The sequence below is a fragment of the Nerophis ophidion genome, linkage group LG17, assembly GCF_033978795.1.
Source record: "Nerophis ophidion isolate RoL-2023_Sa linkage group LG17, RoL_Noph_v1.0, whole genome shotgun sequence".
Taxonomy (NCBI): Eukaryota; Metazoa; Chordata; class Actinopteri; order Syngnathiformes; family Syngnathidae; genus Nerophis; species Nerophis ophidion.
The window spans coordinates 16,051,371-16,078,184 of NC_084627.1; the positions used below are offsets into that span (position 1 = coordinate 16,051,371).

General features: G+C 39.6%; 1 protein-coding gene across 2 annotated transcripts in view; it reads right to left on the reverse strand.

Moving 5' to 3' along the window:
* Positions 1-26,814, reverse strand: part of LOC133536148 (astrotactin-2-like) — a 747,946-nt gene that overhangs the window by 360,632 nt on the left and 360,500 nt on the right. For both annotated transcript variants that reach the window (XM_061876407.1, XM_061876406.1), the window contains exons 6-7: positions 19,855-20,001; positions 7,373-7,540 (exon numbers count right to left, since the gene is read on the reverse strand). In XM_061876407.1, coding sequence (XP_061732391.1) covers positions 7,373-7,540; positions 19,855-20,001 — 315 coding nt within the window. The remainder of the gene's footprint in view (positions 1-7,372; positions 7,541-19,854; positions 20,002-26,814) is intronic.

Consider the following 26,814-nt stretch of genomic DNA (forward strand, 5'->3'; position numbering starts at 1 on the left):
TCACTATGAGCCCGTTGACGTTCTAGAAATATAAGCGGCAGCTCAGCTCGCTTACAGTCCTTGAGGTGAAGGCTAATTTGCTTGTAGCGTTAGCTCATTTTGCAGTGGACAAAGTGAGACATATTTATTCCTGTTTGGAGCGAGAGACAAAGAAATGTGAGGTTCATAAATTCTGTCTGGTGAACATGTCCGTGACTCAAATGCTGGTGACAGCGAAGAACACACACAAAAAAACAACCTCACCCTCTTGCATTTTATTTACCGCACTAATTAAAACCTCGATGTCAATTAAACTTTGAGTAATCATTCAGCCCTAAGTCAGTTCAGTTCAGTTTCAGTTTACTTCGAACATGCACACGATACAATGTCATTCATCAACATATTTCCAGTTGTTTCAAGACAGCACGTCCGAAAAAGAGTAGGAAGAAGCAGAGCTTATTTAATCTTACCCCTTTTTCATACCATTGCAATGTTTTCCTATTTCCTCGTTCTCTGTAACTTAACAGTGAACATATAAATAATAAACAATTAATATACCACAGTAAGTAAACAAATATTAAATACATAAATTGTATTTGTCTTAATAGAAAAAAAAAGGTTCAAGATATTGATCATAATTATTGTTCTGTGTAAATCCAATTATAATATATATATATATTTTTTCCATGAAAATAAAAATACAGTAATTCTGTGTTTTGTATAGAACATTTTAGACTGAAAATAAAAATACAAAAATTTGGTGGGTTTTTTTGTATACCAAATTGCAATATACCGTATTTCCTTGAATTACCGCCGGGCATATAGTATGCGCCTGCCTTGAATTACTGCCAGGTCAAACTCGTGACGTCAGCCTCCTCCATTTTTTAAATGGAGGAGGCTGATTTCAATACCGGTAATTTGAAATCGCATAAAGGGAAGAAGATTAAGAACTATTCAGTAGGATTTAAGGTCCAAGCTTACATCACACTCAAATTTTTACTGCATGCCTTTGGTAAGTGCCGGAGTGAGAAGAGGTTTTAAAATAATTAACGCATGCTTACTTTTACCGCATGCCTTTGGTAAGCGCAGGAGTGAGAAGAGATTTTAAATTAATTCGCGCCCCGGCGGCAATTCAAGGAAATACGGTATTTTTTTTGTATTTTTAGGCTAAAATTTGGTATACAAAACACATGATGACTGTATTTTCATTTTCACGGAAAACATTTCAAAATGTTATAATTGGATTTACACAGAACAAGAATTATGATGAATACCTTCAACACTTTTTATTGTTGTATTTTTATTTGAGACAAATATAATGTATGTATTTATTATTACTTTCCTTATTGTGGTACATTATTTGTTTATTCTTTATTTACGTTAACAACAAAAATAAACCTTCAAAAAACTGTATTTTTATTGTTTTTTGTTTTTTATTTTCACACTAAAATTCAGAAAAAAAATCTGTTAAAAAATGCTGAAATTCTGGTAAAATGTAGACTTTTTTTTTTTTTTGCAGTGTACTTCAACTTTATTTGGAAGTAAGGACAGGTATAATTTGTCACACTGTAACTGAGGTTAAATGTAGTGCAATACTTTGATGTAACCAGCAGAGGCGCTGTCTATCTGATCGCAACTAGTGTCAACAAGACATCAGCTATGGGAAGTTTGAGCTCCTTCAACGGCAGCAAATGTAACAGCGGCATTGAAACAAGAGTTCAGAACATTCTCCCTTTATCCTCCTTTGAACAGTTTGTATTAAGAGAGTGGGTGTTCACCATTGTTTGTCGTAATGGTGCGGGTTGTTACATTGTCTGCCATTGACAGGACATTGAGGCAAGTAGAAAGCGTTTTCTGAAGAGCACCTTTAATTTCCGCTAGCGGACAGATTAGTTTGCCCCCTCCCCGGAGGAGGAAACACAACATGCTTGAGGGCAATCACTCATCAAATAATCTCGCTGCTGAAAAGGACAAATGAAAGGGGAACTAAAGTGGGAGAGACAAGGAGAAAGGGCGATGCATTACGACAAGGAGAATCGTCCCAATGTAGCGAGAGAGTAAACGACTGTGAAATTGAATTATGGCGATTACCGGTCCTCTCCACGTATAAACACGGCGGACACTGTGAACGCAGCACAATCCACAAACTCCATCTTTGGCATCTTGATGCATATGAGTATGAATCTGTTGCTGTAATCCATTATGCATCAGGCTTCAACGTGCCCTTGACCACGATGACATTAATTCACATACATTACAGATGTAATCCATTCTAATGAGCTTATAGGCTTGATGTAGTCGCCATGAAATACCAGTGGGAGTGGGAGTTGTGCCACTCAAGCGGCGACGTGGCACTCTGCACTCTTAGCTCTACTTAAGAGTCGTTTTAATGTCTGCACAAATATGCTCAAGACTGTTGGACCAGCAAAAGAGTGCAAATGTATATATATATATATTTATATATATATATATATATATATATTAGGGGTGTAACGGTACACAAACATTTCGGTTAGGTACGTACCTCGGTTTAGAGGTCACGGTTCGGTTCATTTTCGGTACAGTAAGAAAACTACAAAATATAAATGTTTTGGTTATTTATTTACCAAATTTGTAAACAATGACTTTATCCTTTTAACATTGGGAACACTATAATAATTCTGCCCACGTTAATAAACGTTAAACTGCCTCAAGTTGTTGCTTTGATTAAATAAAATGACAAAACCTTTCTTCTACATATAAAAAGTGCAACATTAAACAGTTTCCATTGAAACTGTTTAATGTCAACTCATCATGCTTGATTTATTACAGCATTTGGGAAGCCTGTAGTTGACTTTTATTATGTAAATGTTATATGTTTATCAACATGTGATAGCAGGGACCCTGCTATTTAAAACTAGGCTGCTACATTACTAATGATTAATGTAACTATAGCTAAAAAAAGACAGTACAATAGCAATAGGAGAGAATATTCATCCCTAAACACAATGGAGTTCAATGAAATAACAGACAGATAGGGCTTTGGTGCCCCTAAAACACACACACGCACGCACGCACACACACACACACACGCTCACACACACAGAAAAATTAGCTAACGTTACGCTAAAAGCTAATTAACCGTCATCTCAAGCCTATACTGTGAGCTAGCTGAGCTGCAGTTTAAGTTTATAGAAGGTCAACAGGCTCATAGTGATGTTTGTAATAGTTGTGACTGGGAAGTGTTTAGTATAATTTGGGTAGAGTCCGCTCCTCCCCTGCTAGACGAATATCTGCTCGACGCTAAAGCATAAACCACATTGTTCTGAAGTCTGAATACGCACTGCTGATTGGCAGTTACATCGCTCTGAAAACGCATTGCTGATTGGCTTTGTATGTAACCAGTCGGATGGTTGTGTGGGCGGGACAATGAGACAGAGGCAGAAAGCAGAGCAGCTTGTGAAGACTTCTGCTCCTGAACTTGTTTGGTGCGCCCGCGTGCCGGACTGAAACCCCCGTACCGAAACGGTTCAATACAAATACACGTACCGTTACACCCCTAATGTATATACATACACACATATATATATATATATATATATATATATATATATATATATTTTTATATATATATATATATATATATATATATATATATATATGTATGTATGTGTGGGCTTCACGGTGGCAGAGGGGTTAGTGCGTCTGCCTCACAATACGAAGGTCCTGCAGTCCTGGGTTCAAATCCAGGCTCGGGATCTTTCTGTGTGGAGTTTGCATGTTCTCCCCGTGAATGCGTGGGTTCCCTCCGGGTACTCCGGCTTCCTCCCACTTCCAAAGACATGCACCTGGGGATAGGTTGATTGGCAACACTAAATTGGCCCTAGTGTGTGAATGTGAGTGTGAATGTTGTCTGTCTATCTTTGTTGGCCCTGCGATGAGGTGGCGACTTGTCCAGGGTGTACCCCGCCTTCCGCCCGATTGTAGCTGAGATAGGCGCCAGCGCCCCCCGCGACCCCGAAAGGGAATAAGCGGTAGAAAATGGATGGATGGATGGATGGATGGATGGATGTATATATATATATATATATATATATATATATATATATATATATATATATATATATATACATTAGGGGTGTGGTAAAAATCAATTCGAATACGAATCGAATACGTTGTGCGATTCAGAATCGATTCTCTTTTTTTTTTTAAATCAATATATATGTATATATTTTTTTATCAATCCAACAAACCACTACACAGCAATACCATAACAATGCAATCCAATTCCAAAACCAAACCTGACCCAGCAACACTCCGAACTGCAATAAACAGAGCAATTGAGAGGAGACACAAACACGACACAGATCAAACCAAAAGTAGTGAAACAAATATCAATATTATCAACAACAGTATCAATATTAGTTATAATTTCAGCATAGCAGTGATTACAAATCCCTCATTGACATTATCATTAGACATTTATAAAAATTTAACAAAAAGAACAATAGTGTCACAGTGGCTTACGCTTGCATCGCATCTCATACGCTTGACAACACACTGTGTCCAATGTTTTCACAAAGATAAAATAAGTCATATTTTTGGTTCGTTTGATAGTTAAAAAAAAATTACATTATTGTAATCAGTTGATAAAACATTGTCTTTTACAATCATAAAAGCTTTTTTTTTTAAGTGTACTACTCTGCTAGCATGTCAGCAGACTGGGGTAGATCCTGCTGAAATCCTATGTATTGAATGAATACAGAATCTTTTTGAATCGGAAAACTATCGTTTTTGAATCGAGAATCGCGTTGAATCGAAAAAAATCAATATATTATCGAATGGTGACCCCAAGAATCGATATTGAATCGAATCGTGGGACACACAAAGATTCATAGCCCTAATATATATATATATATATATATATATATATATATATATATATAAACATTGTTGGTCTAACTTTTGCAACTATTACAGCTTCAACTCTTCTGGGAAGGCTGTCCACAAGGTTGCGGGGTGTCTTTATAGGAAATTTCCGACGACTAACTGATGTTGGTAAAGAAAGCTTGGCTCTCAGTTTCCGTTTTAATTCATCCCAATAGTGTTGTATCGGGTTCAGGTCAGGACTCTGTGCAGGCCAGTCAAGTTCATCCACACCTGACTCTGTCATTCATGTCTTTATGGACCTTGCTTTGTGCACTGGTGCACAGTCATGTTAGAAGAAGAAGGGGCCCTGTTATAATAATAATCTTTGATGGTATGGGAGTGTATTAGTGCCCAAGGATTATGTAATTTATTCATCTGTGAAGGCACCATTAATGCTGAAAGGTACTTACAGGTTTTAGAGTAACACATGTGCCATCCAAGCAATGTTATCATGGACGCCCCTGCTTATTTCAGCAAGACGATTCCAAAGTCACATTATGCATGTGTTTTGACAGTGTGGCTTTGTAGTAAAAAAGTGTTGGTACCAGACTGGCCTGCCTGTAGTACAGACCTGTCCCCCATTGAAAATGGGTGGGGCATTATGAAGTGTAAAATACCACAACGGAGACCCCGGACTGTTGAACAACTTACGCTGTACATCAAGCAAGAGTGGGAAATAATTCCACCTGAAAAGCTTCAAAAATTGGTCTCCTCAGTTCCCAAACATTTACTGAGTGTTGTTAAAAGGAAAGGCCATGTAACACAGTGGTAAAAATGCTCCTGTGCCAACTTTTTTTACAATGTGTTGCTGCCCTTAAATTCTAAGTTAATGAATATTTGCAAAAAAAATAATATTAAGTTTCTCAGTTCGAATGATGTCGACAAAAGCTCTGAGTATCTGCATAAAGCCAAACATTTGTTTAAGTAAATTATGGTAACTGGTAAATGGGTTATACTTGTATACCACTTTTTCTACCTTCAAGGTACAACCCCGTTTCCTTATGAGTTGAGAAACTGTGTTAGATGTAAATATAAATGGAATACAATGATTTGCAAATCCTTTTCAACCCATATTCAATTGAATGCACTACAAAGACAAGATATTTAATGTTCAAACTCATAAACTTTATTTTTTATTTTTTTGCAAATAATAATTAACTTGGAATTTCATAGCTGCAAGACTGTCAGGCTTTCCCCTGACAGCTTGTCCATGTTTTTGTTTTCCTCTGCATTTGTCTGTTTCCTCTGTGTTTAGTATCTCCTGTATTTAGTTCCTGTCTAGTGCTCTTATTTTGTCAGCTTCCTGTCTTGTTCCCTTAGTGCTGTGTTCCTCAGCTGCGGCTGATTGGCACCTGGTCACACCTGTTGCCAATCAGCCCGCTCCTATTTGTACCCTCTTCGTCTTGTGTCAGTTGCCGGATCATTGTATTGTCATTTGTATTGTCGTTGCCTCATGTCACTCTTGTGTCTTTGCTACCTGTCGTGTCTGGCATCATTTCAGCTATTACCTGTCGTGCTACATCTTGTCCTAGTCGTCGTAGCGGTAAGCTGTTTTTGTTAGCCATTAGCTATTTCCATTTTTTTCTGTTTGTTATCCTCTAGCTTCCATGCTAAAGTTCCTTTTTGTTTTTCTAGCTCCCAGTGCTAGCTCTCTTAGTTTGTTATTCCGCCCACGTGCGCGCTTTAGGTCTGAACCCTTTGTTTGATTTTGTCTTAGTATTTATATTAAAATCATGTTTGCTCACTCCATGCCTGCCTCCATCTCTGGATCTTGGGGTTCGTCAACAAATACCCCTGACAAACACGTGCCAAAGTAGTTGGGAAAGGGCATGTTCACCACTGTGTTACATCACCTTTTCTTTTAACAACACTCAATAAATGTTTGGGAACTGAGGAAACTAATTGTTGAAGCTTTGAAAGTGGAATTATTTCCCATTCTTGTTTTATGTAGAGCTTCAGTCTTTCAACAGTCCGGGGTCTCCACTGTCGTATTTTAGGCTTCATAATGCGCCGCACGTTTTCGATGGGAGACAGTTCTAGACTGCAGGCGGGGGCAGGAAAGTACCCGCAATCTTTTTTTTATGAAGCCACGCTGTTGTAACACATGCTGAATGTGGCTTGGCATCGTCTTGCTGAAATAAGCAGGGGCGTCCATGAAAAAGATGGCAGCATGTGTTGTTCCAAAACCTGTATGTACCTTTCAGCATTAATGGTGCCTTCACAGATGTGTAAGTTACCCATGTCTTGGGCACTAATGCACCCCCATACCATCACAGATGCTGGCTTTTGAACTTTGCGTCGACAACAGTCTGGGTGGTTTGCTTCCCCTTTGGTCCAGATGACGTGATGAGGTTGGTAGAAGCTAGGGATCGAACCAGGAACCCTCAGGTTGCTTGCATGGCAATCCCCTTCATATTTTTTTATAATGATAATGAATTATATAGGCTTAATTCCTAAAAAAAACGGTATGTCCTTCAGCACTAACCTGTGTCCTGGTCACAGATCTGTTCGCAGGGGTCGGTGGTCCTCTGTCCGCAGTAATCCCGGACCCACTCTGCCGACGAATTGGTCTGATAGTACAGGATGAGCTTGGCCGGGTTCAACCAGTTGGAAACGTCCAGGAAGCCGCCCATGGACACCACAAAACTACTTCCTGCGGAGAGAACAAAAAAACAGCATTGGAATGAAGTTGTTTGAGTCGGATAATTCCTTTATTCACAGCAAACTGGAAAAAAAAAAACGCCCCTCTGTCCGGACTGTATTTAAACGGGAAACCTCTAATGCAGATATTTACGAGACTTACCAGATAAGTGCAGTCGTGGGACTGCGCTCATTGGCACCGAGTTGCCATTCCTCCTCATTGCTCCCAGGCCGGTCATTAAACCCTGATCACTGAACAAGATTATCCTTAATTGATGCCAACGACTTTTACTTCCAATGAAAGCGCTGAGGGGCTAGACCGCGCTTTAACATAAAGATTGTTCTACAGCCAGATATCACTGCCGGCTGGCGGAGGCATTCTCTACGTAAAGGTCAATTTAAAACCAATTCCTGGACCGCGGTGGGACACAAAAGGTAGTGAGCGTCTTTGCCGTTCTCTTTTGTGAGTCACGGAAGAATGAATACAGATGGAGGCAAAACACAAAAACAAAAGTTACTGGCTCGTGTTCTCCTGGCGAAGGCATTCCGACAGCACATTAAAGGGGAACATTATCACCAAACCTATGTAAGCGTCAATATATACCTTGATGGTGCAGAAAAAAGACCATTTATTTTTTAACCGATTTCCGAACTCTAAATGGGTAAATTTTGGCAAATTAAACGCCTTTCTGTTTATCGGACTTTTAGCGATGATGTCAGAACGTGACGTCACCAAGGTAACACACCCGCCGTATTCATTTTCATATTACAAACACCGGGTCTCAGCTCTGTTATTTTCCGTTTTTTCGACTATTTTTTGGAACCTTGGAGACATCATGTGTTGTCGGAGGGTGTAACAACACTAACAGGGAGGGAACCAAGTTGCACCACTGGCAAGAAATCTGCCGCCAGACCCCCAATGAATGTACCAAAGTGTCTTCACATTTGACCGGCGATGCTAAGACAGACATGGCACAGAGATGTATGGATAACCTGCAGATGCATTTGCAACGATTAAGTCAACGAAATCACAAAGGTGAGTTTTGTTGACGTTATTAACTTATGTGCTAATCAGACATATTTGGTCACGGCATGACTGCCAGCTAATCAATGTTAACATACTACGCTAAACGATGCTAACATGCTATTTACACTAGCTGTATGTACATTTGAAACTAGATACCCACACTTAATGCGAAACAAACACTTACCAATCGACAGATTTAAGTTGCTCCAGTGTCACAAGATGCGAAAGTCCTGATCGTTTGGTCGGCACATTTTACCGGCGATGCTAATAAGGCGGCCATGCTATGGGCCACTTCATTAGGTACACCCATGCTATGGCCGAATAGCGTCAATAGCTATTCGCTCAATAGCTTCAATTTCTTCTTCAATTTCATTTTCGCTATCTGCCTCCATACTCCGACCATCTGTTTCAATACATGCGTAATCTGTTGAATCGCTTAAGCCGCTGAAATCCGAGTCTGAATCCGAGCTAATGTCGCTATATCTTGCTGTGGTAACCGCCATGTTGTTTGTATTGGCAGCACTGTATGACGTCACAGGGAAATGGACAGTCGCATCGCAAATAGCGAAAATCAAGAACTTTAAAGCTTTTTTTAGGGATATTCCGGGAGGTGTAAAATTTTGAAAAAAACTTCAAAAAATACAACAAGCCACTGGGAACTGATTTTTATTGTTTTTAACCCTTTTGAAATTGTGATAATGTTCCCCTTTAAGAGGCCCGCCGTGTTGCCCTCACCTTTGCTCGTAGCAATTACTCAGTCGCCGTATTCCGCCGAATGTAAACAATGCGGCAAACGGGACGGTCTTACAACCTGAACATCAATAAATTGTGGGGAGATTTAACCGGAATGTCACTCAGTCAACAAAAAACCGAAACAAAACTTTCGCGTTTTGTTTATGGAGCAGGCTATAAGACTGAGGAGTCAGCAAAACGTGGCTCTCGGGCCGCATGTGGCTCTTTAGTGCCGCCCTAGTGGCTCCCTGAAGAATTAAAAAAAAAAAAAACTACAAATACAAACCCCGTTTCCGTATGAGTTGGGAAATTGTGTTAGATGTACAGTAAATACAAAAGGGAATACAATGATTTGCAAATCATTTTCAACCCAAATTCAGTTAAATATGCTCCAACAGTGGTTCTTAACCTTGTTGAAGGTAAGGAACCCCACAAGTTTCATATGCGCATTCACCGAACCCTTCTTTAGTGAAAAAAAAAAAAAAAATTATCCATTTAATCTTAATTTATAAATATTAATCATGAAATTACGGTGGCAGAGGGGTTAGTGCGTCTGCCTCACAATACGAAGGTCCTGCAGTCCTGGGTTCAAATCCAGGCTCGGGATCTTTCTGTGTGGAGTTTGCATGTTCTCCCCGTGAATGCGTGGGTTCCCTCCGGGTACTCCGGCTTCCTCCCACCTCCAAAGACATGCACCTGGGGATAGGTTGATCGGCAACACTAAATTGGCCCTAGTGTGTGAATGTGAATGTTGTCTGTCTATCTGTGTTGGCCCTGCGATGAGGTGGCGACTTGTCCAGGGTGTACCCTGCCTTCCGCCCGATTGTAGCTGAGATAGGCGCCAGCGCCCCCCGCGACCCCGAAAGGGAATAAGCGGTAGAAAATGGATGGATGGATAATCATGAAATTATGTCATTATATTAAGGAAATACTACTAAAGATATATATTACAAACAGAAATGTACAGAAATGTACACATGAGCCCATGTTTACATCTCATTGTGCAACATGTGAATGTTTTAGTGGCAACTAAATGCGATATCTGAAAGGGGGACAAATAACTTCCAAAGCAGGGACCCCACCTCATGGAAATGACTGCTGTCATTTTATTAAAATAATAAAACATTTCACTTGTTATTTATTCAGGTTTGGGACAGGTGTGCTGCTGGTGTGGCCACAGTGCATGTGCACGTCTGACGTTGCTCACATAATATTTTATTAGAGTGTATCAAAACACGAATTGGTATGTCAGACTTAGCCCTGTCTTGGTTTAACTCTTATCTTACTGATAGGATGCAGTGCGTCTCCCATAACAGTGTGACCTCGGACTATGTTAAGGTAACGTGTGGAGTTCCCCAGGGTTCGGTCCTTGGCCCTGTACTCTTCAGCATCTACATGCTGCCGCTGGGTGACATCATACGCAAATACGGTGTTAGCTTTCATTGTTATGCTGATGACACCCAACTCTACATGCCCCTAAAGCTGACCAACACGCCGGATTGTAGTCAGCTGGAGGCGTGTCTTAACGAAATTAAACAATGGATGTCCGCTAACTTTTTGCAACTCAACGCCAAAAAAACAAAAATGCTGATTATCGGTCCTGCTAGACACCAACCTCCATTTAATAAAACAACTGTAACCTTTGACAACCAAATAATTAAACATGGTGACTCGGTAAAGAATCTGGGTATTATCTTCGACCCAACTCTCTCCTTTGAGCCACACATTAAAAGCGTTACTAAAACGGCCTTCTTTCATCTCCGTAATATCGCTAAAATTCGCTCCATTTTGTCTACTAAAGACGCTGAGATCATTATCCATGCGTTTGTTACGTCTCGTCTCGATTACTGTAACGTATTATTCTCGGGTCTCCCCATGTCTAGCATTGCCCACATTTGAGGTACTCTCCAAGGTTTCTCATAATCAGCATTGTCACTGGCGTCCCACTGGGTGTGAGTTTTCCTTGCCCTTATGTGGGTTCTTTCGAGGATGTCGTAGTCGTAGTGGTTTGTACAGTCCTTTGAGACATTTGTGATTTATGGCTATATAAATAAACATTGATTGATTGATTGATTGATGTGTTCCCCTGAATGCTCAAGGAGTTTTTACCCTTGCTCACGCATATGGAAAATTAGAGGGAACATTGTTTGGGGGTATCCATAATAGGTAGATAGGGAAAAGTTTTTATTTACACGATGGCTGAGACTCCACCGAACCCCTGAGGCCGACTAGGGTTCGATCGAACCCAGGTTAAGAACCACTGTGCTACAAAGACAACATATTTGATGTTCAAACTGATAAACATGTTAGTTTTTTTTGCAGATAATCATTAACTTTAGAATTTGATGCCAGCAACACGTGACAAAGAAGTTAGGAAAGGTGGCAATAAATACTGATAAAGTTGAGAAATGCTCATCAAACACTTATTTGTAACATCCAACAGGTGTGCAGGCTAATTGGGAACAGGTGGGTGCCGTGATTGGGTATAAAAACTGCTTCCCAAAAAATGCTCAGTCCTTCACAAGAAAGGATGGGGCGAGGTACACCCCTTTGTCCACAACTGTGTGAGCAAATAGTCAAACAGTTTAAGAACATCCATCCATCCTTTTACTACCGCTTATTCCCTTTTGAGGTCGCGGGGGGCGCTGGCGCCTATCTCAGCTACAATCAACGTTTCTCAAAGTGCAATTGCAAGAAATTTAGGGATTTCAACATCTACGGTCCATAATATCATCAACAGGTTCAGAGAATCTGGAGAAATCACTCCACGTAAGCGGCATGGCCGAAAACCAACATTGAATGACCGTGACCTTCCATCCTCCAGATGGCACTGTATCAAAAACCGACATCAATCTCTAAAGGATATCACCACATGGGCTCAGGAACACTTCCGAAAACCACTGTCACTAAATACAGTTTGTCGCTACACTGTAAGTGCAACTTAAACTCTACTATGCAAAGCGAAAGCCATTTATCAACAACATCCAGAAACGTTGCCGTCTTCTCTGGGCTCGAGATCATCAAAGATGGAATGATGCAAAGTGGAAAAGTGTGTGTAAGTGTATGTGCATGTAATGTACTTATTTGACAGGGACAGTACAATTAAAAATTGCTACCCACAGGTAACTGTTGTCAAAGTACATAAGACTTCTAGTCAGAGGCTATTTTGAAACACTATAAATGATTATTTAAGTATTTAATGTTTGTATGTTTACAATTGTTTCTGTAACAGAACAGTGAACAAATACATAATAAATAAATAATATACCATAGTAAGCATACAAATATTAAATACATAACAAATATTTTTCTCAATTAAAAAAAAAGGAAAAAAAACAGGGTTCAATATGTTCATCATAATTCTTGTTCTGTGTACTTTGTGAACACTTGTAGTTTGAACAGTCTCTTAAACTGAGTCATATTGGTGCCTTGTTTGATTTATTTACTTAATATATTCCAATATGTAATTCCACATACTGATATACTAAAAGTTTTAAGTGTTTTTTGAGCATACGCATGTTTTTAAATTAGATTTTCCTCATTCAAAATAATTGGCCCCGTTTGTCCATACTGTACTACACCCAGTTCTAGTGCTCACACTTCGGATTTTTCTTCAGCCAATTTGTCACTTTTGTGGAGAAAAGTTTAATGTCCGACTGTGACTTTAACTCCAGTGGCGAAGAGTTCCACAGATGTAGACAGATAGATGGAGACAGCCCTCGCGAAAATGACTAATGATCTATTGCTAAGGATGAAATCTGATGTGTCATCTATGTTGCTGCTTCTTGATCTTAGCGCTGCTTTCGATACCGTCGATCGTAATATTTTATTAGAGCGTATCAAAACACGAATTGGTATGTCAGACTTACCCTTGTCTTGGTTTAACTCTGAGCTTACTGATAGGATGCAGTGTGTCTCCCATAACAGTGTGACATCGGACTATGTTAAGGTAACGTGTGGAGTTCCCCCGGGTTCGGTTGTTGGCCCTGCAGTCTTCAGCATCTACATGCCCCAAAGCTGACCAACACGCTGGATTGTATTCGGCTGGAGGCGTGTCTTAATGAAAATAAACAATGGATGTCCGCTAACTTTTTGCATCTTAACACTAAGAAAACGGAAATACTGATTATCGGTCCTGCTAGACACCGACCTCTATTTAATATTACAACTTTAACATTTGACAACCAAATAATTAAACAAGGCGACTCGGTAAAGAATCTGGGTATTATCTTCAACCCAACTCTCTCCTTTGAGTCACACGTCAAGAGTGTTACTAAAACAGCCTTCTTTCATCTCCGTAATATCGCTAAAATGTGTTCCATTTTGTCCACTAGCGACGCTGAGATCATTATTCACCCGTTCGTTACGTCTCGTCTCGATTACTGTTGTCATGTTTTGTTTAGTTATGTTCTGTTTTGCTTAAGACTCCATTGTTTCCTGTTTTTGCACTTCCTTGTTTTGTTTTGTTACGATAGCAACTCATTATTTTTCACCTTTCCTCATGTCTCGCATCTTCTTCATCCTGAAAAAAACACCTCCTTCCCACGTCTACCACCTGCTACGCACCTTGCAATGATCCATGTCTCGTTCACAGTTCCATGTCAAGTAAATGTTCGTTTATAGTTCATAGTTAATTGCCTTTGTGCTAATCTTTTGTTTTTCATTAGTCAAGTTTGTTCTCCGCCATTGTACGCGCCTTTCGTTTGTTCCTGTTTTTTTTATAGTTTTTTAGTGTAATAAAAAGATGTACTTACATTCACGCCTTGCTCGCGCCGATTTTCCTTTACCTCGAGAAAACAATCCACGCCCAAGTTCAAGTCGTGACAGCTGTGTCGTATTATTTTGGGGTCCCCTTATGTCTAGCACTAAAAGATTACAGTTGGTACAAAATGCGGCTGCTAGACTTTTGACAAGAACAAGAAAGTTTGATCATAGTACGCCTGTACTGTATATACCTTTACTATATACAAATATAACTTTTGTCCACTAGCGACACCGAGATCATTATTCATGCGTTCCTTACGTCTCGTCTCGATTACTGTTATGTCTTGTGATCATGTTTTGTTTAGTTATGTTCTGTTTTGCTTAAGACTCCACTGTTTCCTGTTTTTGCACTTCCTTGTTTTGTTTTGTTACCATAGCAACTCATTCGGTTTTACCTTTCCTCATGTCTCACACCTGTTGTCACTGCTATTTAAGTGGTCTATGTCTGTTCTTCGTCCTGGCAACACCACCTTCTTCCCACGTCTACCACCTGCTACGCACCTTGCAATGATCCATGTCCTGTTCACAGTTCCATGTCAAGTAAGTTTTTGTTTATAATTAATAGTTAATTGCCTTTGTGGTAGTCTTTTGTTTTTCATTAGTCAAGTTTGTTCTCCGCCATTGTACGCGCCTTTTGTTTGTTCCTGTTTTTTTTGTAGTTTTTTAGTGTAATAAAAAGATGTACTTACATTCACGCCTTGCTCGCGCCGATTTTCCTTTACTTCAGGAAAACAATCCACGCCCAAGTTCAAGTCGTGACAGCTGTGTCGTATTATTTTGGGGTCTCCTTATGTCTAGCATTAAAAGATTACAGTTGGTACAAAATGCGGCTGCTAGACTTTTGACAAGAACAAGAAAGTTTGATCATAGTACGCCTGTACTGTGTATACCTTTACTACATACATATATACCGATATATATGCCTATATTGGCTCACCTGCACTGGCTTCCTGTGCACTTAAAATGTGACTTTAAGGTTTTACTACTTACGTATAAAATACTACACGGTCTAGCTCCATCCTATCTTGCCGATTGTATTGTACCATATATCCCGGCAAGAAATCTGCGTTCAAAAGACTCCGGCTTATTAGTGATTCCCAGAGCCCAAAAAAAGTCTGCGGGCTATAGAGCGTTTTCTGTTTGGGCTCAGGTACTCTCTCTGGTGCTGCTGCGCTGCTGATCAGCCTCCGCTTGGGATGGTTTCCTGCTGGCTCCGCTGTGAACGGGACTCTCTCTGCTGTGTTGGATCCGCTTTGGACTGGACTCTCGCGACTGTGTTGGATCCATTATGGATTGATCTTTCACAGTATCATGTTCTCATAGTCATCATTGTCACCGACGTCCCACTGGGTGTGAGTTTTCCTTGCCCTTATGTGGGCCTACCGAGGATGTCGTAGTGGTATGTGCAGCCCTTTGAGACACTAGTGATTTAGGGCTATATAAGTAAACATTGATTGATTGATTGATTGATACTCTGGAATGCCCTCCCGGTAACAGTTCGAGATGCGACCTCAGTAGAAGCATTTAAGTCCCATTTTAAAACTAATTTGTATACTCTAGCCTTTAAATAGAGTCCCCTTTTAGACCAGTTGATCTGCCGTTTCTTCTCTGCTCTTCCCCCTTCTCCTACGTGGAGAAGGGGCCACGGATGAAGCGCTGGCCACCGAACTGACCTGCTGACCTGTTGGGATGGTCTCCTACTGGTCCCACTATGGACTGGACTCTCACTATCATGTTAGATCCACTATGGACTGGACTCTCCCAATATTATGTTTGATCCACTATGGACTGGACTCTCCCAATATTATGTTAGATCCACTCGACGTCCATTGCACCGGTCGCCTTAGGGGGTGTGGTCCAAACATTTGCGGTCCTCTCCAAGGTTTCTCATTGCCATCCCGTTGGGTTGAGTTTTTCCTTGCCCTGATGTGGGATCTGAACCGATGATGTCGTTGTGGCTTGTACAGCCCTTTGAGACACTCGTGATGTAGGGCTATATGAATAAACATTGATTGATTGACATTGAAAGTTTTACCTTTTTTTTTATTTAAAAAAAAGAGTCTTGGAAACGTGGGGATGTTTTATATTTGCTGCGTACGGATTTCAAAACGCATACCAGCGAACACGCGGTACACGACCTCTCCCCAAGCGAGCCAGAGCTTTTCTTATTGTCACTCACGTTATTTCAATCTAACCTATTATTCCGCTGTTATACTGGAAAAAAACAAGACAAAAAATAAATTGCCGGAAATAACATTTAATAATAAGGATCACCATGTTTGATGACCTGTCCTTTTATTCTACCTTCTGTACAAATATGTACTTTCACTCGGTTCTTATCTGTTCCTTCAATGGCTGTCTTTGTTGCCAGTCCACCGCCCGCTGATGTCTTAGCGCTCCATAAGTCACTCCTTGTTGAGGTCTTGTTGTTTATACCGCTACACGTCCTTATCCCTCGTCTCCTAGCTACCTTCTGTCATTCATTACTTCTCCACTATAAAACATTTCGAGAGGCGAGAGCTTACATGTCTTGGGTGTCCATTATTAGAGTAACCATGGAGCTGTGTTGTCTACTTCACACCATCCTCCTTCCCTACCTGTCGAATAAATCAAAACTGGCTTTCTGGCTTTTTTTTTTTTCTCGGGGTTGTTGGACTCGTTAGCTTGTCTTCTCTTGACAACCTGTCCACTCACATGCTCGCCAATTGACTCCTGTAAGGCTTTTTAGGAAAAAATAGGTTTTTGCTGAGCTTCAAGAGCATTCATATGTTGTTGTTTTTTTTGCAGAGAAACAAAATACTGCATGAATTTACTCTGTTTTTAATCCATTATATTAATTTACCCCATCTATTCCCTGCTCCACCTTTACATGTACATAGTGTAAATACCCCTCACCCCCATTTTTTGTAAATAATGTTTTTCAAATCATATATGTTCATGATTTATCCATTTTTTCACGTAATTTGTTCTATATATGTTACAGGTTTCCATATGAGTTGGGAAATTGTGTTAGATGTAAATATAAACGGAATACAATGATTTGCAAATCATTTTCAACCCATTTTCAGTTGAATATGCTACAAAGACACAAACTTTATATATATTTTTTGCAAATAATCATTAACTTTAGAATTTGATGCCAGCAACACCTGACAAAGAAGTTGGGAAAGGTGGCAATAAACACTGATAAAGGTTTTGGAACAACATATGCTGCCATCCAAGCACCGTCTGTTTCGTGTACGCCCCTGCTTATTTCAGCAAGACAATGCCAAGCCACATTCAGCATGTGTTACAACAGCGTGGCTTTGTAAAAAAAAAAACAGTGCGGGTACTTTCCTGGCCCGCCTGCAGTCCAGATCCGTCTCCCATCGAAAATGTGTGGCGCGTTATGAAGTGTAAAATACGACAGCGGAGACCCCGGACTGTTGAGCGACTGAAGCTCTACATAAAACAAGAATGGGAAATAATTCCACTTTCAAAGCTTCAAGAATTAGTTTCCATAGTTCCCAAACATTTATTGAGTGTTGTTAAAAGAAAAAGGGGATGTTGTCAGGCTTTCCCCTGACAGTTTGTCTATGTTTTAGTTTTTTCCTCTGCATTTGTCTGTTTCCTCTGTGTTTAGTATCTCCTGTCTTTAGTTCCTGTCTAGGGCTCTTATTTTGTCAGCTTCCTGTCTTGTTCCCTGAGTGCTGTGTTCCTCCTCAGCTGCAACTGATTGGCACCTGGCCACACCTGTTGCCAATCAGCCCGCTCTTATTTGTACCTACTTTGTCTTGTGTCAGTTGCTGGATCATTGTATTGTCATTCGGACTTGTCGTGTCTGTGATTTTTTTCAGCTATTACCTGTCGTGCTACATTTTGTCCTGGTCGTCGTAGCGGTAAACTGTCCTTTTCAGCCATTAGTCATTTCCAGTTTTTCTGTTTGCTATCCACTAGCTTCTATGCTAAAGACCCTTAGTTTGTTACTCCGCCCATGTGCGCGCTTTGTGTTTGTTCTTGTTCTATTATTTAAATTAAATCACGTTTTCCTATTCTATGCCGGCCTCCGTCCCTGCATCTTGGGGTTCAACAACAAATACATCCGACAGATGTAACACGGTGGTGAACGTGTTGCAGCCATGAAATTCTAAGTTAATTATTATTTGCAAAAAAAAAGTTTGAACATCAAATATATTGTCTTTGTAGTGCATTCAATTGAATATGGGTTGAAAAAGATTAGCAAATCATTGTATTCTGTTTTTATTTACATCTAACACAATTTCCCAACTCATATGGAAATGGGATTTGTATATATTTTATTATTGAATGTATCAAATGTGATGAACATTTAATGGACAACAATGGAAACGAGCCTTTTTGCTTTTTGCGGCATGCATTTTCCTTTTAACAGCATTGCATGGATTAAATTCTTTAACATGTCAATAAACTTCCCAATTAATCAATAAATCAAAACTACTAGTATGTGTTATTTGAAAACTGTAACCTTGGAACACATTCAAACAGTCAATTAAGTCAAATGTGTTCTGTTCGAAATAACAGACATTAGACAGAAATATAATGAATTAAAAGATATGAATGTTTGAATTAATACATTGCATTCCCATGAATACATCATATATATTTGTATATATATTTATATATATATATATGTTAGGGGTGTAACAATACACAAATATGTTGTCGGTTCGGTACGTACCTCGGTTCAGAGGTCACGGTTCGGTTCATTTTCGGTACAGTAGGAAAACAACACAATATAATTTTTTGGGTTATTTATTTACCAAATTTGCAAAATCTTCCACCAAAATATTTTTCTTAGTGGAATATTTGATGTGAAGTAATCTGAACCTTGGATTGGTCAATAATTCTTAGTAACATTGATTTTTATTCAATATTATGTTTTGAGCAATGACAGTTTGAAAGAAAAAAAACAACAGCTTTGTTTCATTAGTCAACATTGCAACTTTTTCAAAATCACATTTAGCCTTAAAGCTTTTTTATTTCACTTTTGTTTATGTTTTTGTTTATTTTAATAGTATTTTTAGAATGTGCCGTGGGCCTTTAAAACAATAGCTGTGGTCCGCAAATGGCCTCCGGGGCACGCTTTTGACACCCCTGCTATAGATAATAAAAAATTAAATCTGATAAATCTATGGATAAAAAACACAGCCTGGCGACGCATGCGCGTTTATCATAACTCTCTCGCTCTCTCTATCTCTGCCCCTCCCTCACGAATGCTGCTGCGTGCACAATTTGTTTTTTTTTTTTTACATTGAAACAACAAGCAACCCTAACTTAAAATGCCGGACATTTGAGGCATTTAAGGAACTCCACCCGGACAGCCCTGCAAAAGAGGACAAATCCGGTGAAAAGAGGAGTGCCTCGGTGTGCATTATTTACACAATGTGCGGTACGCTACTTAATATGTCCGTGTGGAGATTATATATTCATAATTTGACGTTCTAAGCTTTATAGTATTTAATTTCATACTTCAGTTGTCTTTTACTCTCTGAGTATAAATTGTTGAAACTTGCTCGGACGAGAGGCAACACTTCTTGTGAGACAACCCGAAAAGTCTAGTTACAACAGACTCAATCCCGCCAATAATTAATTTCCTTTAGCAGCTTAAAAGGACAGCTGCATTTGATTACAGCTGGAAATTAACATGGCAGAGAACGTCAGCTCGCGAACGCTGCAAAGAAATAAATAAATGTAAAGAACCCTGAAGATGGACCTGAATGGTAGCCAAGGTGAAGTATTCCATCAACCACTTTGCATTTTTCGCCTAATGAAAGTGTCGTACTCACCATCTGCAACAAAGTGCTCGGGCACGTGGAGCGTGACCTTGACAGTAAGTGGGCAGGAATCCTGCGTGGCGTAGACAATGGCGACGACACAGGTGCTGATGGTAATCAATGTCAGGGTGACCTTGTTCAGCGGACTGTGTGGGTGGCCTGGAGGTAAAGGAAGAATAGGTTCCGCTGTCAACTCATTTTGCGCCGATCAGGTTTTCTGACAACAGATAAGCGTAATGGAAAATACTCGAGTAGGAGTCAGGGCCTTATATTACTCTTTCACTGCTCATTATTTGCTGAACATTGTGTAAACATGCACTGATGAATGACATCTGTGTGGTCTTCATTGTAATATTGTTCAGCAACTTTATAATAAACTAAACCATTACAGTCTTAGAGCCTAAATACAAATGCTCCAATTTCAACCGAGAGGTTTATTCGCTTAATTGACCTTATTTCTAACTTCTATAAAGAATTAGAGCGGGGGTCAGCAACCCACGGCTCCATGGAGCTTTTTCACAAATGTATTGTAGTGGGGATAAAATGGGAGGAAAAATGTATTTTTTTTGTTCTAATATGGTTTCTGCAGGAGGACAAACCTTCCTAAGTGTTAGAAAGCCCACTGTTTACATTTAACATTTACATTTTAGTTTGATGAGCGCCGTTTTGTCCTACTAAATTCAACAGGCCTTGAACTCACCGTTATGTGGACTGTGATTCAACAGTTTGTTTACATGTAGAACTTTCTCCAACACTGCAACAGAAATGTGTTTTATGCCACTCATTTTTTGTCGCATTTTGTCCACCAAACGTTTTATACTGTGCGGGAATGCACAAAGGTGAGCTTTGTTGATGTTATTGACTTGTTAAGGAGTGCTATTTGGTTACTGCATGACTGCAAGCTAATCCGTGCAAACATGCTTTTTAGGCCATATGTATATGTGTGCATATTGGATCTTTATGCCTCATTTGTATTCTTAATTGTTAGAAAGCCCACTGTTTACATTTAACATGCTACACTGATGAAAGTTGGGTGAGCGCCCTTTTGTCCTACTAATTTCAACTGCTCTTGAACTCACTGTTGTGTGGACTGATTTACATGTAGAACTTTCTCCGACGCTGCCACAGAAAGACGTGTTTTATGCCACTCATTATTTGTCGCCTTTTGCCCACCAAAAGTTTTATACTGTGCGGGAATGCACAAACGTGAGCTTTGTTGATGTTATTGACTTGTTATGGAGTGCTATTTGTTTACTGCATGACTGCAAGCTAATCCGTGCAAACATGCTATTTAGGCTAGTTGTATATATGTACATATTGGGTCATTATGCCTCATTTGTATTCTTAATTGTTAGAAAGCCCACTGTTTACATTGAACATGCTTCACTGATGAGAGTTTGGTGTGCGCCGTTTTGTCCTACTAATTTCAACTGCCATTGAACTCACTGTTGTATGGACTGATTTACATGTAGAACTTTCTCCGACGCTGCCACAGAAAGACGTGTTCCATGCCACTCATTATTTGTCGCCTTTTGTCCACCAAACGTTTTATACTGTGCGGGAATGCCCAAAGGTGAGTTTTGTTGATGTTATTGACTTGTTATGGAGTGCTATTTGTTTATTGCATGACAGCAAGCTAATCCGTGCAAACATGCTATTTAGGCTAGTTGTATATATGAACATATTGGGTCATTACGCCTCATTTGTATTCTTAATTGTTAGAAAGCCCACTGTTTACATTGAACATGCTACACTGATGAGATTTGGGTGAGCGCCGTTTTGTCCTACTAAATTCAATGGGGCATGAACTCACCGTTATGTGGACTGTGATTAAACAGTTGGTTTACATGTAAAACTTTCTCCAACACTGCCACAGAAAGACGTGTTTTATGCCACTCCTTTTTTGTCGCATTTTGTCCACCAAACGTTTTATACTGTGCGGGAATGCACAAAAGTGAGCTTTGTTGATGTTATTGACTTGTTATGGAGTGCTATTTGGTTACTGCATGACTGCAAGTTAATCCGTGCAAACATGCTTTTTAGGCTAGATGTATATATGTGCATATTGGATCTTTATGCCTCATTTGTATTCTTAATTGTTAGAAAGCCCACTGTTAACATTTAACATGCTACACTGATGAGAGTTGGGTGAGCGCCCTTTTGTCCTACTAATTTCAACTGCCCTTGAACTCACTGTTGCGTGGACTGTGATTCAACAGTTTGTTTGTATGCATGACTTTCTCCGAGGCTGCCACAGAAATACATATTTTATGCCACTCCTTCTTTGTCGCCTTTTGTCCACCAAATGTTTTATACTGTGTGGGAATGCACAAAGGTGTGCTTTGTTGATGTTATTGACTTGTTATGGAGTGCTAATCATGAATGTTTGGTTACTGCATGACTGCAAGCTAATCCGTGCAAACATGCTATTTAGGCTAGCTGTATATACGTAAATATTGGATCCATCCATCCATCTATTTCTACCGCTTATTCCCTTTTGGGGTCGCGGGGGGCGCTGGCGCCTTTCTGAGCTACAATCGGGCGGAAGGCGGGGTACACCCATTATGCCTCATTTGTATTCCTAATTGTTAGAAAGCCCACTGTTTACATTTAACATGCTTCACTGATGAGAGTTTGGTGAGCGCCGTTTTGTTCTACTAATTTCAACTGCCCTTGAACTCACTGCTGTGTGGACTGTGATTCAACAGTTTATTTACATGTAGAACTTTCTCCGACGCTGCCACAGAAAGACGTGTTTTATGTCACTCCTTTTTCGTCGCATTTTGTCCACCAAACGTTTTATACTGTGCGGGAATGCACAAAGGTGAGCTTTGTTGATGTTATTGACTTGTTATGGAGTGCTAATCATGAATGTTTGGTTACTGCATGACTGCAAGCTAATCCGTGCAAAAGTGTTATTTAGGCTAGCTGCATATATGTACATATTGGATCATTCTGCCTCATTTGTATTCCTAATTGTTAGAAAGCCCACTGTTTATATTTAACATGCTTCACTCATGAGAGTTTGGTGAGCGCCCTTTTGTCCTACTAATTTCAACTGCCCTTGAACTCACTGTTGTGTGGACTGTGATTCAACAGTTTGTTTACATGTAGAACTTTCTCCAAGGCTGCCACAGAAACACGTGTTTTATGCCACTCCTTCTTTGACGCCTTTTGTCCACCAAACGTTTTATACTGTGCGGGAATGCCCAAAGGTGAGCTTTGTTGATGTTATTGACTTGTTATGGAGTGCTATTTGGTTACTGCATGACTTCAAGCTAATCCGTGCAACATGTTATTTAGGCTAGCAGTGTATATGTACATATTGGATCTTTATGCCTCATTTGTATTCCTAATTGTTAGAAAGCCCACTGTTTACATTTAACATGCTTCACTGATGAGAGTTTGGTGAGCGCCGTTTTGTCCTACTAATTTCAACTGCCTTTGAACTCACAGTTGTGTGGACTGATTTACATGTAGAACTTTCTCCGACGCTGCCACAGAAAGACGTGTTTTATGCCACTCGTTCTTTGTCGCATTTTGTCCACCAAACGTTTTATACAGTGCGGGAATGCACAAAGGTGAGCTTTGTTGATGTTATTGACTTGTTATGGAGTGCTAATCATGAATTTTTGGTTCCTGCATGACTGCAAGCTAATCCGTGCAAAAGTGTTATTTAGGCTAGTTGCATATACGTACATATTGGATCATTATTCCTCATTTGTATTCTTAATTGTTAGAAAGCCCACTGTTTACATTTGACATGCTACACTGATGAGAGTCGGGTGAGCGCCCTTTTGTCTTACTAATTTCAACTGCCCTTGAACTCACTGTTGTGTGGACTGATTTACATGTAGAACTTTCTCCGACGCTGCCACAGAAAAACGTGTTTTATGCCACTCCTTTTTTGTCGCATTTTGTCCACCAAACGTTTTATACTGTGCGGGAGTGCACAAAGGTGAGCTTTGTTGATGTTATTGACTTGTTATGGAGTGCTAATCATGAATATTTGGTTATTGCATGACTGCAAGCTAATCCGTGCAAAAGTGTTATTTAGGCTAGCTGCATATATGTACATACTGGATCATTATGCCTCATTTGTATTCCTAATTGTTAGAAAGCCCACTGTTTACATTTAACATGCCTCACTGATGAGAGTTTGGTGAGCGCCGTTTTGTCCTACTAAATTCAACGGGCCTTGAACTCACCGTTATGTGGACTGTGATTCAACAGTTTGTTTATATATAGAACTTTCTCCAACACTTCCACAAAAGACGTGTTTTATGCCACTCATTCTTTGTCGCATTTTGTCAACCAAACGTTTTATACTGTGCGGGAATTTACAAAGGTGAGCTTTGTTGATATTATTGACTTGTTATGGAGTGCTAATCATGAATATTTGGTTACTGCATGACTGCAAGCTAATCTGTGCAAAAGTGTTATTTAGGCTAGCTGCATATATGTACATGTTGGATCATTCTGCCTCATTTGTATTCCTAATTGTTAGAAAGCCCGCTGTTTACATTTAACATGCTTCACTGATGAGAGTTTGGTGAGCGCCGTTTTGTCCTACTATATTCAACAGCCCCTTGAACTCACTGTTGTGTGGACTGCGACTCAATAGTTTGTTTACATGTAGAACTTTCTCCGAGGCTGCCACAGAAACACGTGTTTTATGCCACTCCTTCGACGCCTTTTGTCCACCAAACGTTTTATACTGTGCGGGAATGCCCAAAGGTGAGCTTTGTTGATGTTATTGACTTGTTATGGAGTGCTATTTGGTTATTGCATGACTGCAAGCTAATCCGTGCAAACATGCTATTTAGACTAGCAGTATATATGTACGTATTGGATCTTTATGCCTCATTTGTATTCCTAATTGTTAGAAAGCCCACTGTTTACATTTAACATGCTTCACTGATGAGAGTTTGGTGAGCGCTGTTTTGTCCTACTAATTTCAACTGCCCTTGAACTCACAGTTGTGTGGACTGATTTACATGTAGAACTTTCTCCGACGCTGCCACAGAAAGACGTGTTTTATGCCACTCGTTCTTTGTCGCATTTTGTCCACCAAACGTTTTATACTGTGCGGGAATGCACAAAGGTGTGCTTTGTTGATAATATTGACTTGTTATGGAGTGCTAATCATGAATATTTGGTTACTGCATGACTGCAAGCTAATCCGTGCAACATGTTATTTAGGCTAGCAGTGTATATGTACATATTGGATCTTTATGCCTCATTTGTATTCCTAATTGTTAGAAAGCCCACTGTTTACATTTAACATGCTTCACTGATGAGAGTTTAGTGAGCGCTGTTTTGTCCTACTAATTTCAACTGCCTTTGAACTCACTGTTGTGTGGACTGTGATTCAACAGTTTATTTACATGTAGAACTTTCTCCAACGCTGCCACAGAAAGACGTGTTTTATGCCACTCATTCTTTGACGCATTTTGTCCACCAAACGTTTTATACTGTGCGGGAATGCACAAAGTTGAGCTTTGTTGATGTTATTGACTTGTTACGGAGTGCTAATCATGAATATTTGGTTATGCATGACTGCAGGCTAATCCGTGCAAACATGCTATATAGGCTGGATGTATATATGTACAAATTGGATCTTTATGCCTCATTCGTATTCTTAATTGTTAGAAAGCCCACTGTTTACATTTAACATGCTTCACTGATGAGAGTTTGTTGAGCACCGTTTTGTCCTACTAATTTCAACGGCCCTTGAACTCACCAATGTGTAGACTGCGACTCAACAGTTTGTTTACATGTATGACTTTCTCCGAAGCTGCCACAGAAAGACATGTTTTATGCCACTCATTCTTTGTCGCTTTTTGTCCACCAAACGTTGTATACTGTGCCTGAATGCACAAAGGTGAGCTTTGTTGATGTTATTGACTTGTTATGGAGTGCTAATCATGAATACTTGGTTACTGCATGACTGCAAGCTAATCCGTGCAACAATGCTTTTTATACTAGCTGTATGTACACATTGGATCATTATGCCTCGTTTTAAGGTATATTTGAGCTTTCCTTTACTTATGTCCTCTGTGTATTTAGTATATTTTTGGTTCATGACACATTATCTGTATTTGCATTTCTGATAGTTGTCTGTGTGCCATGTTGTTCCAGACCACAGCAAATATTGTAATAAATCCATTTAAAGAAGACAACCTAGTGCTTCCTTTAACTTGGTGTTTGGCCATTCCAAGCCAGTCATTTCCAGGAGTTGTCTCACCCTCTGAAAAGATGCACTAACGTTTTCTAATGTTGTAAAAATGTGTAGAAAAAATATCACATTCCAACATTTCTGTCAATGAAGATTTGCGTCAGCCTGCAATACAGTCATTTTGATAGTAGGCTATTATAGCTAATCAGCCACCTACATAATGTGTTGCAATTATTATAACAATTATATAAGTATTATTTTTTTGCGGCTCCAGACCGATTACTTGTTTGTATTTGTGGTCCAATATGACTCTTTCAACATTTTGGGTTGCCGACCCCTGATTTATAGTGTATGGGAAAGGCTATTCTTTTTTTATAACACTTTTTTTTTTCAGTATTGCTGACTACAATGTAGGTAGGCTTTTAGATTAGTCAGCCATGTTTTGAAATGAGGTTCTATTTGTTAATAATGAATGGGATATGTCCTTCCTCAATGTCTAAACTGCAAACTGACTCAAAACTAATTAGAATTATAGTGGTACGAGTACCTCATCATTGGTCATTATCGTATTTATTTTATTTTTTTTATCATTATTTTTTATATATACAATCTGTCTCTGTTTCAATTACAAGCAAAAACATGTGTGATCCTCCCCACTGTTAGTTGCCGTAGCGAAAGTCTGTGAAACCAGAAAGATCGTCCCAAAACATCTGAGCTTACAACTAGACCTCAATAAAAAAAAAAAATAAATAAAAAAAAACGTGTTCTCCAACCATTAGAACAAAGAAGGGCAG